Here is an 18,654-nt window from a genome sequence, read left to right as displayed (position 1 = left end):
CTTTAAAGAAAATGTTCTCTCGAGTATGTGTTGGGGAGTGGAGGATGTCATGTGGCAGTGGGTTGTGGGTTCGGGGGTTTTGTGCAGCAATAGTAATTGAAATACTAAGGCACAAGAAACTGCAAGTCTTTTAGCAGAGTATATGGTGTTGAGGGAGTAGTAAAGAAAACCTGAAAGTTTTCAAAGACCGTCCACATAAAGTCCAAGGTAGTTTGAAGCTCAATTGTGATGATTGCACCATTCCATATGACGAAAGATTTGCTAATTGAACATTCGGCTAAATCATCCCTATTTTCAAAGCTGCTTGTATGTTATTTTTGTTTCGCATTTTCAACAATATTGCAGATTAACGGCGTAAACCTAACCATTTGACTACCAACCTGTTTCATCAACTGACCATCTTCCCCAAAAGAATTAGGTGGGCGAGAATGTTCGACGAAGTTTTGAAGTCATGTGAACATCGCTCCCATCATTCACACCTTGTATGCCGTAAATCTCCTTTAATTCAGTATATAATGCATTTATACAATATGTTATATTGGTTCTCCCTTCATTTTCTCCAAACAGAAGCATTCAATTGGAATTTGTTAAGCAAGACTTCCCCTTTAATACGCATGTTAAAAACAAATCAAATTTAAAATTTGACACAAGATAAATAGCATTATTGTATTCTTGTTATTTAATTCAGATTTTGCTAGGACCTAACAAATTAAACTTTATGGTTTGATACAATACTATAACACATCGTTTTAGAAAATCTGTAGTTGATTGGCGGTACATTGATAATTGGAATTTGCAACTAATTCAGACAAAATTTAAAACAATATTAGAAACTCATTGTATCGAACTAAATTTTAATTTAGTAATATTTCCTGTGTAGTAATTTGACATAGAAAATATATTTGACAACACGTCGAATCCGTATTTTTTGAAGCAACGGCAAGAACTCCTAGAAATGATAGAAAGATTTAAAAAGATGCGTACGTTAAGATGTACAATGTACCGATAGTGAAAAAGTTAGAGAGACTCTAAAATTCGCCGAAGTGACAGGCATCCTGGCCAATAGCGATAAACTTTCTTAGTTGTAAAGGAACATCTACACCGTAAATTTTGTTTAGGTTTTGAGAAAAATTCACTTCTACACAGTATAAAGTAATGGATACGTCACCTTCGGACAAATAACCCCAAGAATACGAAAATACTAGAACGTTTACAGGAAAATCGGGTAAAGGGACCTGAATTTAGAAACCCTCACAAAAGACGTTAAGGTAAAATCCAAAGTTCATCCGTTGAGAATATTGCCAAGGAAAAAAACAACAACAATTGGGATATGCCCTAGTCTTCATGAGTTATCACCACTTAAACCTTTCAAATGAGCAGGACAATCAGATACATTTTAATAAGTATTATAGTAGGATAAACTCAGAAACACATAGAAAATATCTGAAAAACAGCGTTGAGATTTCAAGATCCTCTACTAAATTAGCAACGAACCTCTATGTTGATTAGATTTTTAGTATCGAGGAGACAACCTTGTGATCACCAAGTGATAGAACTAGTTTAAAACTAAAACACAAAAATTAACAAAATAATAAATGCTGGCATTAGTCGAAGTCATTATAATTCCAGTGAAGAATCAAAATAACATACCTCTTCATTTGAATACATATGATTTGTAACGGTACATCTCTTTTGACAAAATAGAAAGTGCAACCATATATATCCCGGAGAGCTGAAATCTATTACCGTCACGAAAACAGCAAAGGAACAAGAGAAAAAGGACAACAATAACAAACTGATAAGAAATAAGTAAACTTTAAAAAGTTCTCTCGAATTTTCGAGTGAAGTCATTAGATGCGTTGTTTCGAGGTGGACAATCGAATTAGAAGTCATAGGGCACAAGATGACTTTTAGCATGAAGTTAATGTAGGTTTTAGCCAGTAATAAGTATACTGAATAGTTGAAAGTTGCGCTTCCAAACGAAAATACAAAAAGTTTTATTTTTGATTACCACATGGAAGAAAGTTCTGGTATCACATGTACCTAATTATGTCTACAAATATCAAAGAATACCTGAATGTTCATAATTATCTGCACAAAAGGAGGACAAAGACCTTGTTGCAAAACATTGCTTGCCTACACTGTTATGCAAACACAAAGTAAAAAGAATTTTTTAGGTGCGAATGTTCCAGTGCCGGTTCTCATGGATGCTGCACTCCTTCAATCATTTCATCCACCAATTCAAAAATGAAAAGTTCAATAATTCTTAAATAGTTTTCAAAATTGTTGAAAAAATCTAGAGCTCAGATTAAACTAATAATAACTTGTACCTGATTGTCATTAATACAGGCAAATGCAAACGAGTCACTGTTTACAAAAAAATATACTCGCCAAAAAAATTGGAAATTGGAACCATTAACGCACTGACACCACAGAGGCACATTTTCAATAATTCCTTCATATAAATCAGGTAGATCATAATCCAAGTTTTCCAATGAATTGAGCTTGCAACATGGTTTTTGATCTTAGGTACACTAAATTTGAACTTGACCTAGATTTCATACATCAAACATTCTCAAAAAAATATTATGATGATTAAATTGAAAACAAGAGTGCCAGACTGTCACAAAATACGCCCGTCTAAATATTCAGTTACGTATCATAAAAAGATTTCGAGTAATTCAAGGGCCATAATCCAAGAGTGCCTGGGGCAATTTGGGTGGCTATCGAACTTGGCCCAGATATTATGCCCACAAACATTGTCACCAAGTCTGGTGAAGATCGGATGAAAACTGTTCGACTTAGAGGGCAGAAAAGGCCAAATTCGCAGATTTCGAGTAATTCAAGGACCATAATCCAGGAGTGCCTGGGGCGATTTGGCTGATTATTGAATTTGGCCGAGATATTATGCTCACAAACATTGTCAGCAAATTTGGTGAAGATTGGATGAAAACTGGTCGACTTAGAGAGTGGACAAGGCTAAATTTGCAGTTTTTCGAGTAATTCAAGGGCCATAATCCAAGAGTGTCTGGAGCGCTTTGGCTCGTTATCAAACCTGGCCAAGATATTATGCCCACAAACATTATCAGCAAGTCTGGTGAAGATCGGATGAAAACTGTTTGACTTAGAGAGCGGACAAGGCTATATTTGCAGATTTCAAGTAATTCAATGGCCACAATCCAAGAGTGCCTGGGGCGATTTGGCTGGTTCTCACATATGTCCGAGATATTATGCCCACAAATATTGTCAGCAAGTTTGGTGAAGATCGGATGAAAACTGTTTGACTTAGAGAGCGGACATGCTTTTGGACGCCGACCGCCCACCCGCCACGGGTTTTCACATAATACACCCCGCTCTTTCAGAGACGGGAGTATAAAAAGCCTCTTAAGTGTTCACCAAATTTTTCTATGATCTGACCTAATGATCTAGTTTTTTTCTCAAGTGACCCAGGTACAAATTTATTCTGAAATGAAAACAGAAAAACATTCCAAAAAAAGTCTCATAGAATCAGGTAGAAAATTTTCCTTTCGTGTGTTATAACAATATCTGCCCCTGTAAAAGTGGAAATATACAGTTCCAAAATGAGAGGGAGGGTTATCAAGAAGCTTGTTAAAATCATTCATAAAGGACAGAGGTTTCCAGTGATTTGATCATCATTTCACCTATCTGGCAAACCACCCCAGAGAACTCATGATGCTAATGACAACTAACGATTTGTGTACTATATATTATTTAATATACAAAAATCGATACAAAGCAAAAACCTTGCTATTTCCTTTTTGTTCCTTATTATTCCTGTATATTTCTCGATTCAAAACAAGTTGTTTCAAGGAAAAAAAATATAAATACTGCCTCATACAGACCAAATTATTAATTTGTTTGTTTCTGATGACATGACATAATATAGGAAATGAAGCTCACCAAACCATTTATTTTGTTTTCATCTGTTTTTAAAAAACATGTAAAAATATATTTAAAAACAAGAGATCACAGAGTGATCTTGGCGCCCACCATTGAGCCATTTTTGAATGTTCCAACTTTCAAGATTAGCTCAAGGTCAAATTTCATTTCAGTACACAACACTGTGCAATTTTGTGGTCCAAATTTGAAAGCTGTAGCTTGAGAAATGTGGAAGTAGGTCACTACATCAATTTCAAGGTCAAAGTTCATTTCGGTATACAAAACTATGCATGTGCTTCAAATTTGAAGGCTGTAGCTAGAGAAATGTGAAAGTAGGTCACTAGGTCAAAATCAATGTCAAATTTCAATTTAGAACACAAAAATATGCATGTGGTCCAAATTTGAAGCCTTGTAGCTTCAGAAATGTGAAAGTAGGTCACTAGGTCAATCTCAAGATCAAAGTTCATTTCGGTAAACAAAACTATGCATGTGGTCCAAATTTGAAGGCTGTAGCGTTAGAAATGTGAAAGTTGGTCACTAGGTCAAAATCAAGGTCAAATTTCGTTTCGGAACACAAAACTATGCATGTGGTCCAAATTTGAAGCCTGTACCTTCAAAAATGTGAAAGTAGGTCACTAGGTCAATGTCAAGGTCAAAGTTTTTTTCGGTGCACAAAACTATGCATGTGGTCCAAATTTGAAGGATGTAGCTTGAGAAATGTGAAAGTAGGTCACTAGGTCAAAATCAAGGTCAAATTTCATTTCTGAACACAAAACTATGCATGTGGTCCAAATTTGAAGCCTGTACCTTCAAAAATGTGAAAGTAGGTCACTAGGTCAATGTCAAGGTCAAAGTTTTTTTCAGTGCACAAAACTATGCATGTGGTCCAAATTTGAAGGCTGTAGCTACAGAAATGTGAAAGTAGGTCACTAGGTCAAGGTCAAGGTCAACATATGTCAAGGTTCATCTTGCCACTCAAAACTATACATGTGGTCCAAATTTGAATATTGTAGGTTATTGATAAGAAAATTTTAAAAGCTTTTCCCTATATATGTCTATATGAACCATGTGACCCCCGGGGCGGGCCCATATTTGACCCTAGGGGTATAATTTGAACAAACTTGGTAGAGAACCACTAGATGATGCTACATTACAAATATCAAAGCCCTAGGCATTGCGGTTTGGACAAGAAGATTTTCAAAGTTTTTCCCTATATAAGTCTATGTAAACCATGTGACCCCCAGGGCGGGGCCATATTTGACCCTAGGGGAATAATTTGAACAATCTTGGTAGAGGACCACTAGATGATGTCGCAAACAAAATATCAAAGCCCTAGGCCCTGTGGTTTTGGACAAGAGGTTTTTCAAAGTTTTTCCCTATATAAGTCTATATAAACCATGTGACCCCCGGGGCGGGCCATATTTGACCCCAGTGAAATAATTTGAATCACCTTGGTAGAGGACCACTAGATGATGCTACACACCAAATATCAAAGCCCTAGGCTCTGTGGTTTTGGACAAGAAGATTTTCAAAGTTTTTCCCTATATAAATCTATGTAAATTATAAAAATAAACAAAGGGCCATAACTCACTCAAAAATTGTTGAACCAGTCTGATTTTCAGGGGGACACAACTTGGGTATCAATACATCATTCTGACAAAGTTTGGTGAAAATCCCCCCCGTAGTTTCTGAGGAGATGCGATAACGAGAAATTGTTAACGGACGGAAGGACGGACCACGGACGCAGAGTGATTCGAATAGCCCACCATCTGATGATGGTGGGCTAAAAAGAATACAACGTTTAATTACTTTCTGTAGAGCTCACCTCATGTCCATAAAACATTTTCAGTCTCACCTGAGTTTGATAATTGAACTTTAGTCCATTAACATTGCCTGTTAAAAATTAAATGTTAGGTAAATGATTACTTTCGAGTGACTATTCTGTATTGATGGTCAGTCTTAACTGGAATCTATTCTTGAAGTTCTAGTAAAATTTGCTATCAAAATTTCAATCTGTGTGACTGAAATATGTTTTGTAAACATGGGGCCTGGTTTCTGTTTTGCATAAAACATACACGCTTTATAATAACAACCTTTCTGTGGCTCACATTAAAATATATGAAATATGCAGAAAGATATAAAAAATGTCTAGGGTTGGTAGCAGATATAAGGGTTGACTGAGTAATCAGAAACAAGCAAGTTTTAATCTTAGCTTTACAAGATGGAAGGAAGAGGATAAAAGACATAACACATTAACATTTTTCATGTAGCATCTACTTGGTCATTCCTAAATAAACAAAAACATAAACAATAGCTAACATAAAAAATTATAATTCCAAGTTTACTAAGTAACTGGAAGAGAACTCAACAAATTTTAAACTGATAGAATGTTATACTTATTCAAAACTGACTGGAGTAAAACTTAACAATTTTGAAACTGAGTAGATTAAAACTTAACATATTTGAAGCCGACTGTGTTAAAACTTAACAATTTTGAAACTGAGTGGATTAAAAATTAACATATTTGAATCTGACTGTGTTAAAACTTAACAATTTTGAAACCGAGTGGATTCAAACTTAACATAATATTTAAAATTGACTGTGTTAAAACTTAAACATTTTGAAACTGAGTGGATTAAAACTTAACATATTTGAATATGACTGTGTTAAAACTTAACAAATTTGAAACTGAGTGGATTCAAACTTAACATATTTGAAACTGACTGGATTAAAACTTAACAATTTTGACACTGAGTGGATTAAAACTTAACATATTTGAAACTGACTGGATTAAAACTTAACAAAATTAGAACTGATTGGGTTAAAACTGAACAATTTTGAAACTGACTGGGTTAAAACTGAACAATTCTGAAAATTACTGAATGCAAATTTAACAAATTTGAGACAGGCAGAATACAAACTTAACAAAATAATATAGCAGTTGCCATCTTTAAAGAAGTGATCACCCATTAAGCTGATTGTTCCAGAATAATGAATAGATATAACATCTGCCATTTCAGCCACTGTGTCAGCCCATGCTGCTATGAATATTTATAGTACAAGCTGAATTCTATATAAAAATTCTGATAATACCAGTAAAGCAAGTGTAAATTTTAATAAACTTTTACAACCATTAAGGTTAATGTACAAATACTCCTTTTTTCATATAACATTATTATTTATATTATATAAAAATCAACCATTTTATCAAAGAATACATACTCTGAATAATATTATAAAGATAATAAATCAATTTACTTTTCGCCTGAATCCATCAGCAAACAGTAAAGAAATAGCACTTTTCAAGCATAGTAGAATGTTCTTTCAAAAAATATTCATAGGAAGTTAGCTATAGATTTTGATAATCAGAATGTATTTATACATGTATAATCTGATACCCTTAAAAAAATAAAACAGCACTTTTGAATGGTCATCATGTCAAATAATTAAAAGCAAAAATGCTTTCATCATGGAGTTACATGTATTTCTTTTCTCTACCTTAAATATTATCAATTAAATCCTTGCACAAGTGCAACAAAATGAAACAAATTCAAATTTTATACATGCTTGCATTAAAACATTGTGAACTTACAATCAATTTCATCTATTTTTCCTTTTGTTTCTCACTGATTATTACAGCGTGCTGGAATTTTCAAAACTTAACCTTTATCATGCTGGACACAATTGATTCTGCCTTTGCGACCATTGTAGATCATGATCAGCCTGCACATCCGTGCAAAATCTGCACTGTTCGCCATTCAGTCAATATCTTTTTGGTAAGCACCCCTTTTAACAGTTAATGGTACTGTCCAAATTGAAAGATGAACAAGTTCATTATAGAAATTTAGCATGGTAAGGGTTTACTGTTCATTAAAGAGAATAAGATATTTACTGTTAATTATAGAGAATAAGATATCAATTTGACGAAATTAAATAAAGGAAAATATTGCCACATTAGAATAAAAAGGTTCTATCTAACATTATGACCGACAACGAGATTTTTTTTCAGAAGCGTTTCACCATAATAATGTTTTTTTTTTTAAATGTTTGTTTTTTGCGAAAACATCCATAAAATATAAAAGTTGCTGTTGCATGTGTCAGAAAAGTAAGAAATACATGTAACTCTAAGGGTCTTAACATCTCATGATCCTTAAATCTAGTAGCAAACTATATACAACATCTTAGCACAACAAAACACAGTTTTAAACTATTAATTTTTAGTTTAACCATATTTATTTCGAAAATAACATCAAATCAAACTTTTACAGGTATAAATATATAACACAAATACAAAAGGGATTAGAACGAAAGAAAATTTATATAGTAGTTCCTTTCCCTAAATAACAACAAAACATTTACATCTATGGCGAATTATCATTTTATTCAGTTAAAGAGTTAAGGATTTTTAATGATATTTTTATTGAATAAACAAAAAATAGAAAAAAAAAATTTTTTTAATCTGTCATAACTCTTACCAATTGTATTATCTCATTCATGATGAAATTAATATAATTATAATGTCTTATTTTCTGTGGAAATGATGCAAATAGTAAAATAGTGGGTTAGCTGTTTTGAACAGAATCAACTGTATTTATTATACCATATTCTCATTCAATGTATAAAATGTTATACGACATCTTCGTCTTAAGTTTTAAATTCATTTAATGAATCATTCATATCTGAAATATCCAAATATCTTATCAACATCTCATTCAAAAATGAAGAAAACAGAAAACTGTAACCATCTTATATATATTTTTGACATTCAAATGTAAATAAAACCAGCCTTGAACTCCACCATATCAATTCATTTTGTAAATATATTATTTTAGCAATGTATAATAATGTTGCCTTAAAAGTGATGGATATCTTATCTACCACCTAAATTGCAAGTTGTGTATTGGTTTTTTACATTACTTGAGAAATTTCTTTCAGCAAAAAGTTACAAAAGTCAGACACATTTCACAGTTTGTGTATAAAAAGTCAACTTTTACTTTAGCTAGCAACATTTTGGTAAAATAAGTCTTGTTAAAAACTGTATGCTTAGTTATGTGTGTAACAGAACAAGTTAAGAACATAAAGAAATGCAATACTAATGTAAATCTCATTTTTTTTAACTCTAGGTTTTCACTTGCAACAGGTTGGTTCATACAGAACGATTGAAAAGTAAGTAAGATTCTTTTAGACGAAATTAGTTCTGTATGAAACCTAAGGTATTTTTCAATTTTCTGCATTTAACATTTTAATCTGATTGTAAAAACAGACTTTATTAATTAAAAACATCATGCTAGAGAACATTAATTTTACACAGTTTTAGTACAAGATTTTGTTTTCTTTAGACCCAGCTAGTCTGAACCAAATTTTGCTTCACTGGAAGACCAGGAATTTGTACAACACCTGATAATATATAAAAGAGAAAATGGTACAAAAGATACATGTACAATTCTTTCAGAAATACATGTTTTAAGACTACAACTGACACAATTTGAATTATCAACTAAAATTGTGTCCATAGGACATGGATGCCCCCATCCACTGTGCCATTCTCTAAATAGTAAAGATTTCAGTACAGAACATCTTCAAATGAGTGATATTTGACTTAAAGTATGAAGCGAATTGTGTTCAGATAAGGTTGTGCATCTGAGCAACTTTGAATCTATTCCTTCAAGAAGTGTATGAGGAGCTAAACACACCAAATTTATTCACTATGGCCTATTTTGTGAAATTAAGAAAAGGCCATAATTCTAGAAATGTGCAGATACAGAAAAAAGTCCATTATTTACGGTCATCTTTGCATCAATGTCCTTCATCTGTGAAACTTTCAAGCATATCCTCTCAAGTGTTTGAGAAGTTGGACACACAAGATTTTTCTCTGGTCTATACTCTACATAGCAAAACTATTACAAGACCGTAACTGCGGTAAAAATAGTCACAGCAAAAGTTTCTTCCTTAATGGTCATCTGCACATCAAGATTTATCATCTGTGAAAGTTTGGTGCAAATCTGGCTTATAGTGTGAGAGGAGTTGGACACACAAGATTTCGGGAAGACGTTTCAACATGAAGGCTCTTAACATAAAAGATGAGTCATCACAATAAAGACGATCAACAGTTTTTTTTTTGGTTTTCTTTTATTGAGGTGTAGAAGGGGTGGCGTGGCATTTTTTTATTTTTACAAATATTTATTTATTTGTAAAATATAATCTTCTCTGTTTGAAAAATGCCTAAAAGTGTTAGTTATGAGAAGACTTACAGTAAATACCCCAAATATTTTCAACATGTTATGTTTTCTCACCTTTTATCAGATTTGCCAAAAGTAAAAATACAAGTAAGATTCTATGATCATGATGCTCATACTTATCTGTTCAAAATCTAAAAACAAAACAAAGCAAAACAAAAACAAAAAAAGCTCTGGCTAAATGAATGCAAAAGTAAAAAGATCTTTTGAAATATTACTAGCAATGTACATGCACCTTTATAAAATATAATCCACATAGTATTACAATAAAGTTAAAACATAATATAATCAACAAAAAAAAGCTTTACAATGATGATATTTATACAATCAATAAATTAAAGAATCACAGTTTTCATCAATGGCACATTATTCTAGGGACTTTCAGTAATAATCATAGTAAATTTAAAGCTATTTTCAGGTGCTAACATGCTCTTGCCCTTCGATGTCATCTCTGCCTGGCTGTCTTCCAACTTTATTTTTCCTTTAATCCTCCATAACATGAGATGAAGATATGAACAAGACACATAGTATGTATGTACAAATTTCAGACAATACAATAAAGCATGATAATATATAACTTATAAACAGTATTCACAATGAGTATGCATGCTGGTGTTTGCGTGGTAAAACAAAGATACTTTACTTTCATCACAATTAATAATCTTTTTACCCACATGACTGAAGAAAGAAATGTTATGAAAATGAACACTTTATCTTAGATTTCATTTGAATTAAGAAAGTCCATGTCTTTAATTGCATATTACCTCTACAATGTATAAAGAGCAAATAATAATGCACCACTGTATCAGACTATACCACAAAACAACACTCCAAAAGGTATAGACTGATAAAATGCATTTATTGAATTAATATATATTAGACTATACCAACCCGCTTAAATACGAAACGAAAAAATATTAAGCTGGACTGGAAAGAATTGTTGAAGAGTTTAGTGAAGCTATTTAATGTACAAATTCCAAAATAACAACAACCGTGTATTCTCTGTTCCAAACATGAAGCCCATGAAAGTATTTGAGAAAATCTAATATGATTTAATACCAGTGAGTGATATTTACAGTTGTTCATGTTAGTTATGTATGGAAGATGGTCATCACATAATTTTACTTATAACAGCTTGTGTCCTGTTAAGTCCTTAAACTGAGAAAATTGCTTGATTACTGTGTACTATACAGTTTTATCCTGTAACAGTTAAGGAATACTACTAGTGTAGGTTATATATAGCTACAAGAACGTACACAAACAGTTTTTTCTTTTACTTTTTTGAAAATAGCTAAAAATTGTTTAATTGCTACATGGCATACTTATATGTCAACCTAGTAGACCATTTTAGATATGTACTTGACAAACCAGCAATAATTCATAAACGTCTCATTCCAAGTATCGATAGCAATACTGCTCTTAACAAACTGATACACTGTACACAAGGGTTCTGCAAAATTAGCCTGCTAAATACGGGTTTGCCAAGCATTTTTAATGAAACAGTCAAATGTCGCAAGTATCACATGGTGATATTTATCCAATCTTTAAATCAAAGAATCACAGTTTTCATCAATGGCACATAATTCTAGTGTCTTTCAGTAATAATCATAACAAACACAGAGTTGCCTTAGCACCTGAAAGCTACTTTAAGGTACTAACATGGTCTCACCCCTCGACGTCGTCTCAGCCTGGCCCCCAATGCTACCAAGGCCATTAATATGGAATGGTATGTGACAACACCATCATCTGAAAAGATGAACAACAACATTTACATGTACTTCAATTTACTCAATAGATATGAATCTTATCATGTTTTAACAACTATTTCAGCAGAATGTAGAACAAAGCCTCCCCACCCCTCTCCCATATGAAATTTATAGTTTGATTTTGTTCAATAAAAATACAGTTGAAATTCAATATCTTGAACTCACTTATATCAAAATTCCAGATACTGAAAACATTTGCAGGTCCAGTCCAAAAAACACTTGCACAAAATACCAGTCAGTTTACATAGACTTTCTGTTATCTCAAATGCTCGATCCCCAGAAATTTGATATACAGAGATTCAATTGTATTTACTAGAGGGCCCCTGAAGGCCATGTATTGCTCTGTCTTAGTTCTTACCCCAGTTCACCAAGTATCACTCCGGCTTACGTTTCATCAAAATAAAACATTCTGACCATGTTTTAAATAAATCAGGTAGACTGTTAACAAATCTTAAATAATTTGACCTAGTTTTTTACCAAGTCACACATGTATCATTGATTTTAAACAGACAAATATTCTGACCAAGTCTCATGATGATCAGGCTCAGTGGATCAGTGATCAGTGGACTCTTGAGTATTAATTAACAATTTTTTCTATTTTTTTCCTTAAATGTGACCTAGTGAACTCGGTTTTGACCTTAGACTTTTGAGACAGATTTCATGGAGACATCATTACAGTTTCATAGATATCAAGTAAAAGATTTGACCTGTGAAGTATTTTAACAAGGCTTTTCTATGATCTGACCTAATAACCTATTTTAAGATCTCAGGTATCCAATTTTAAACTTGACCTAGATTTCATAGAGACAAACATTCTTACATTAAAAAATTTATGATGATCAAGTAGAAAATGTGGCCTCTAGAGGTTAAGGTGGCTTTTCTATGGTCTGGCCTTATGGCCTAGTTAAAGACCTCAGGTAACACAGCTCTGAACCTGAACTTTCACTATATTTTATTCACCGCAATGTTTCAATTCAATATCTGCTTTGAATTTGGAGAGAGAAATTTGTACACAAAACTTCAACCTTGATTTTCTAAGTCCAAGACCGCAGCACACATCAGGACCCATTTTAAATGTCTGTAACTTACATTTTCTTGAAGAATATTGTCAGTGCTAACTAAAAATCAAAAGAAAAGTGGGGATAATTTTGTTAACATTCATGTATTTTAGATATGGGATTTGATGCTGTAACCTTGTGTAATTACCTCAACGATGAGTGTGAGTTTTTACATAGTATCTGCAATAATTAAAAGCATGTTACTGTACTTCTTGAAAAACTTATATAAAAGGGGGTATAACTTTAGAAATACTGCTGGTAGAGACAAGCATTTTATCAAACTATTGTGCATTGTCACTACATGTAACTATGGGCAAGTACTGCAAGTTTCTTGCAGAAAATATTGGGCTTTATACAAGAGCTGTCAGTGGACAGCGCGCTCGACTATTCTCCGTGCTTGATAGTATAATATAAGCAATGAATAAAACTTTAACATTACAATAAGCATATTCTAAGTCGAAAAGGGGCCATAATTCGGTCAAAATGCTTGATAGAGTTGCCTCCTCCTTTTTACAGTCTGGGGTCATGATGGTAAACAAGTATGCAAAATATGAAAGCAATATCTCAATGGACTTTGCAAATATTTGGAGTGGTACGCAAACTTTAACATTTATTCTAAGTCGAAAAGGGGCCATAATTCAGTCAAAATGCTTGATAGAGTTGCCTCCTCCTTTTCACAGACTGGGGTCATGATGGTAAACAAGTATGCAAAATATGAAAGCAATATCTCAATAGACTTTGAAAATGTTTGGGGTGGTACGCAAACTTTAACATTTATTCTAAGTTGAAAAGGGGCCATAATTTAGTCAAAATGCTTGACAGAGTTGCCTCCTCCTTTTTACAGACTGGGGTCATGATGGTAAACAAGTATGCAAAATATGAAAGCAATATCTCAATGGACTTTGAAAATGTTTGGGGTGGTACGCAAACTTTAACATTTATTCTAAGTCGAAAAGGGTACAATATTCAGTCAAAATGCTTGATAGAGTTGCCTCCTACTTTTTACAGACTAGGGTCATGATGGTAAACAAGTATGCAAAATATGAAAGCAATATCTCAATGGACTTTGAAAATATTTGGGGTGGTACGCAAACTTTAACATTTATTCAAAGTCAAAAAGGGGCCATAACTCAGTCAAAATGCTTGATAGAGTTGCCTCCTCCTTTTTACAGACTGGGGTCATGATCGTAAACAAGTATGCAAAATATGAAAGCAATATCTCAATGGACTTTGAAAATATTTGGGGTGGTACGCAAACTTTTAACATTTGTGTGATGCTCACGCTAACGCCGACACCGGGGCGAGTAGGATAGCTCCCCTATTCTTCGAATAGTCGAGCTAAAAAACTTTTAGTTGAAAAGGGGGATAATTCTGGATAGATAATATCTATAAAGAAGATACTGGATTTCATAAGAAAACTTTAACCAATGCAGACAGCCATGCCAGAGCAAGCGCAATAAAAACTAGAGTGAAATTTTGGTGGAATTCCAAACAGTGGTATAGAAGTTGTACAGATCAAAGAATTTAATAAATCATGGGAAATGACTCCATTGAAAATCATTTAATCAGAACATGGTAATAATATGCACAACTATGCTTTACACTAATCACTCATGAGGTCTGGTGAAATTCAGCTTAATGGTATACAGCAAGTAGTGTAAACACTGCAAAATATGACAAATCAAGGGCCACTGAAAATCACTGAACCCGAACATGCCTATGAAATGCATAACTAGGCTTGGCCCAGAAAATTCCGGTATGGTTTGGTGGAAATGTGCCCAACAGTATAAGAGAAATTGCCAAAATATTGTAACATTTGATAAAAAAAGTTCCATAACTCCCTTAAAAATCAATGAATCGAAACATGCCGATAATAAGCAGAAGAAGACTTGGCAATGATCACTCATGTAAGGTTTAGTGAAAATCTGCCCTATTATATAACATGTATAACAGAAGTGGTTTAAACATTATAAAATTTAACAAATCAAGGTTCAAAACCCTACTGAAAATCACAGAACTGGAACATGCCCAAGATATGCACAAATAGGCTTGGCACTGGTTTGGTGGAAACCTACCAAATTGATATACATGTAAGAGAAGTGGCCAAAACATCATAAGATTTGATAAATCAAGGGCCATAACCAAAGTCATTTAACTCAATCCACTCATGTGCTGGACCCCTTTGGCCACAACTCTACTCAAAATCAATGGACCTGAAAATGCTGAAAATAATGATGCATAACTAGGCTTGGCAATAATCACTCTTGTGAAGTTTGGTGTAAATCCTTCCAGTGGTGTCAGAGGAGTTGCATGAACAAACTTTGTGGCATACAAAGGGACAGACAGACTGACTGACAGCACTAAATCAATTTGTCTCCCCAACTACATGTGGAAGACATAAATATAATTATATCTATATTATAAATCTATAGTGTCCATAAAAAAGATGTTTACAAGAGGGTCATGATGACCCTAGATTGCTCACCTGAGTAATATGAGCTACATGTTTCAAATGTCAAACTGATGCTAAAATATTAAGGAAGTAGGTCAGTAGGTCATATTCATGGTCACTGAAAGTCAGTTTTAAGATTGGTGTGCAAAAACTGTATTTGTCATCTAAATTTCAAGGCGCTATTTTAAACAAGAGGGCCATAATGGCCCTATATCGCTCACCTGTTATCATTGCACTTAAGGACAAGAAGGTCAAACAACAAAGGGAAGAAATTTAACCAAAAAGAAAACAAAATTCTTACAAGGAACAGATATGTCAAAATACACCTAAAAACCATCCATGTTGTACCACAGAAAAGTGGTCTTGGTTTTTCCCTATGGCCAATAATAAAAAAGTTACTTAATAAGCTATTTGTAGTAACATAAAAGGGAAGTTATTAAAAATAAAAAATAAATGTTTGTAGTAACATAAAAGGGAAGTTATTAAAAATAAACAAGAGGGCCATGATGGCCCTATATCGCTCACCTGAGTAGAGTTGCTTGCTTGAACAAATTTCTTAGCTAAAGCTTTAAGATCTAGGCCTTCTGGTTTATTTTTAGCAAATTTATGAAGATTTCCCTATGCACAATCAAGTAACCCTGGGGCTTGGTCAATTTGACCCTGGGGGGGGGGGGTCAAGATTTGAACAAATTTTGTAGAAGTCAACTAGGCAAAGCTACATGTAAAATATCTAAGCTGTAGGCCTTCTGGGGTTTTTTATAGAAAATTTTGAAGATTTTTCTATGTACAATCAAGTAACCCCATTGGGCGGAGCCAATTTGACCCCGGGGATCATGATTTGAATAAATTTTGTAGAAGTCTACTAGGTAATGCTACATGTCAAATATCTAAGATCTAGGCCTTCTGGTTTATTTTTAGAGAATTTTTGAAGATTTTCATAATTATGTAAAATCAAGTGACCCCTGGGGCAGGGTCAATTTTGACCCCGGGGGTCATGATTTGAATAAATGTTGTAGAGGTCCACTAGGCCATGCTACATGTGAAATATCTAAGCTCTACGCCTTCTGGTTTATTTTTAGAGAATTTTTGAAGATTTTCATATGTAAAATCAAGCGACCCCTAGGGCGGGGTCAATTTTAAACCCGGGGTCATGATTTGAATAACTTTAGTAGAGGTCCACTAAGCAAGCTACATGTAAATATCTAAGCTCTAGGCCTTCTGGTTTATTTTTAGAAATATTTTGAAGATTTTCATATGTAAAATCAAGTGACCCCTGGGGCGGGGTCAATTTTGACCCCGGGGTCATGATTTGAACAATTTTAGTAGAGGTCCACTATGCAATGCTACATGTCAAATATCTAAGCTCCAGGGCTTATGCTTTTTGAGAAGAAGATTTTTTAAGATTTTCCTATGTACAATCAAGTAACCCCTGGGCGGGGTCATGATTTGAACAAATTTGGTAGAGGACCACTAGGCAATGCTTCACAACATATATCTAAGCTCTAGGGCTTCTGGTTTTTGAGAAGAAGATTTTTTAAGATTTTCCTATGTAAAATCAAGTGACCCCTGGGGCGGGGTCAATTTTGACCCTGGGGATCATGATTAAACAATTTTGTAGCGGTCCACTAGGCAATGCTACATGTCAGATATCTAAGCTCTAGGCCTTCTGGTTTATTTTTAGAATTTTTTTGAAGATTTTCATATGTAAAATCAAGTGACCTCTGGGGTGGGGTCAATTTTGACCCGGAGGTCATGATTTGAACAACTTTTTTAGAGGTCCACTAGGCAATGCTACAAGTCAAATATCCAAGCTCTAGGGCTTCTGGTTTTTGAGAAGAAGATTTTTTAATATTTTCCTATGTAAAATCAAGTGACCCCTGGGGCGGGGTCAATGATTTGAACAAACTTGATAGAGGTCCACTAGACAATGCTTCACAACAAATATCTAAGCTCTAGGGCTTCTGGTTTTTGAGAAGAAGATTTTTAAAGTTTTTCCTTTTGGTTGCCATGGCAACCAGAGTTCTCCATGGAATTCAATTCTTTAAACAATTTTGAAAGGGGACCACCCAAGGATCATTCCTGTGAAGTTTGGTGTAATTCTGCCCAGTGGTTTTCAAGAAGAAGATTTTTTTACAAATTGTTGACGCACGACGCACGCCGCACAATGGACATTAAGCGGTCACAATAGCTCACCTGTCAAAATGTATCTTCACTGATTGTCCAAGTCCATCTGTTGACATAAATGAAATTTCAGATCAGTATCTTCATTAGTTATGGAGATATACCAATTTTAATTTAAAATAAAGGGAGGTAATTTGACATAAAATCAGTCCATAGTTATCTACCCTGATTGTCTCAGTCCAACTAATGACAATAATGAAATTTCAAATAAGTCCTATAAGAACTTACAATCAGGGGAGGTAATCAGATATAAAATAACTCTGGAACCTACGACTGGATCTGATAGGTTCGTCATGGAATCCAAGATCTATTGCTGTTGAAGATATTTTGGAAGTTTGTATTAAAGTGGCATTATGCGCATCTAATACTGCATATAGTGTGTTTTGGGTGAGTGTTCTATAAAAGCAATTTTCGGTTGCTGTGCATTTATATGTGTTAAATTAACGATAATGCCGCATTAGTATTTAAAGTTGATGCTTTAAAAATAAAGAAATCGGACGGATAAAATAATAGATATTTTTTCAATCTTCTGCGCAATGATCTCCCTTACCTGAAAATGGAAATTTCTGAAGTAGAAGGGAAGCAACTCCTGGTTGCAGTTTGACGTTTTTTAAAAAAGACTGCCCCAGTCAAAATAAGAAAAGTCATATTTGGAAACTTATTATTTTGTACTGGTAACAGGAAGAGCTTGGTATGTTGGGTTAAAAGCTATAATGTCCTCCATCCTTTTTACATGTACATCTATTTAAGCTTGATTTTTACTTGAGAAATGCATATAATTCCACTTTAAATAAAACCATAAATGAAGTCTCTATATGGCTGCAAAAGCCAAAATAGCAAATTTTGAACCTTTAAGGGGCCATAACTCTGGAACCCATGCTGGAATCTGGCCAGTTCAAACAAGGAACCAAGATCTTGTGGTGATACAAGTTTTATGTAAGTCTGGTTAAAATCAAATCATAAATGAAGCTGCTATTGTGCAAACAAGGTCAAAATAGCTAATTTTGGCCTTTTCAGGGGCCATAACTCTAGAACCCATTATGGGATCTGGCCGGTTCAAA

The 18,654-nt window shown here is 33.9% G+C and overlaps 1 protein-coding gene across 5 annotated transcripts in view; it reads right to left on the bottom strand.

The window, feature by feature from the left end:
- Positions 1 to 6,152: 6,152 nt before the first annotated feature.
- The window catches only part of LOC123550967 (dentin sialophosphoprotein-like), a 190,755-nt gene continuing 178,253 nt past the window's right edge, over positions 6,153 to 18,654 (bottom strand). For 4 of the 5 annotated variants that reach the window (XM_053540384.1, XM_053540385.1, XM_053540386.1 and 1 more), the window contains one exon: positions 6,153 to 11,882. In XM_053540384.1, coding sequence (XP_053396359.1) covers positions 11,791 to 11,882 — 92 coding nt within the window. In that variant the 3' untranslated portion in view covers positions 6,153 to 11,790. The remainder of the gene's footprint in view (positions 11,883 to 18,654) is intronic. The other variant, XR_008370487.1, reaches the window with a different exon arrangement.

The sequence above is a fragment of the Mercenaria mercenaria genome, chromosome 4 (assembly GCF_021730395.1).
Source record: "Mercenaria mercenaria strain notata chromosome 4, MADL_Memer_1, whole genome shotgun sequence".
NCBI lineage: Eukaryota > Metazoa > Mollusca > Bivalvia > Venerida > Veneridae > Mercenaria > Mercenaria mercenaria.
Note: the sequence above shows the minus strand (reverse complement) of the source record. Positions and strands in the feature narration are given on the sequence as shown.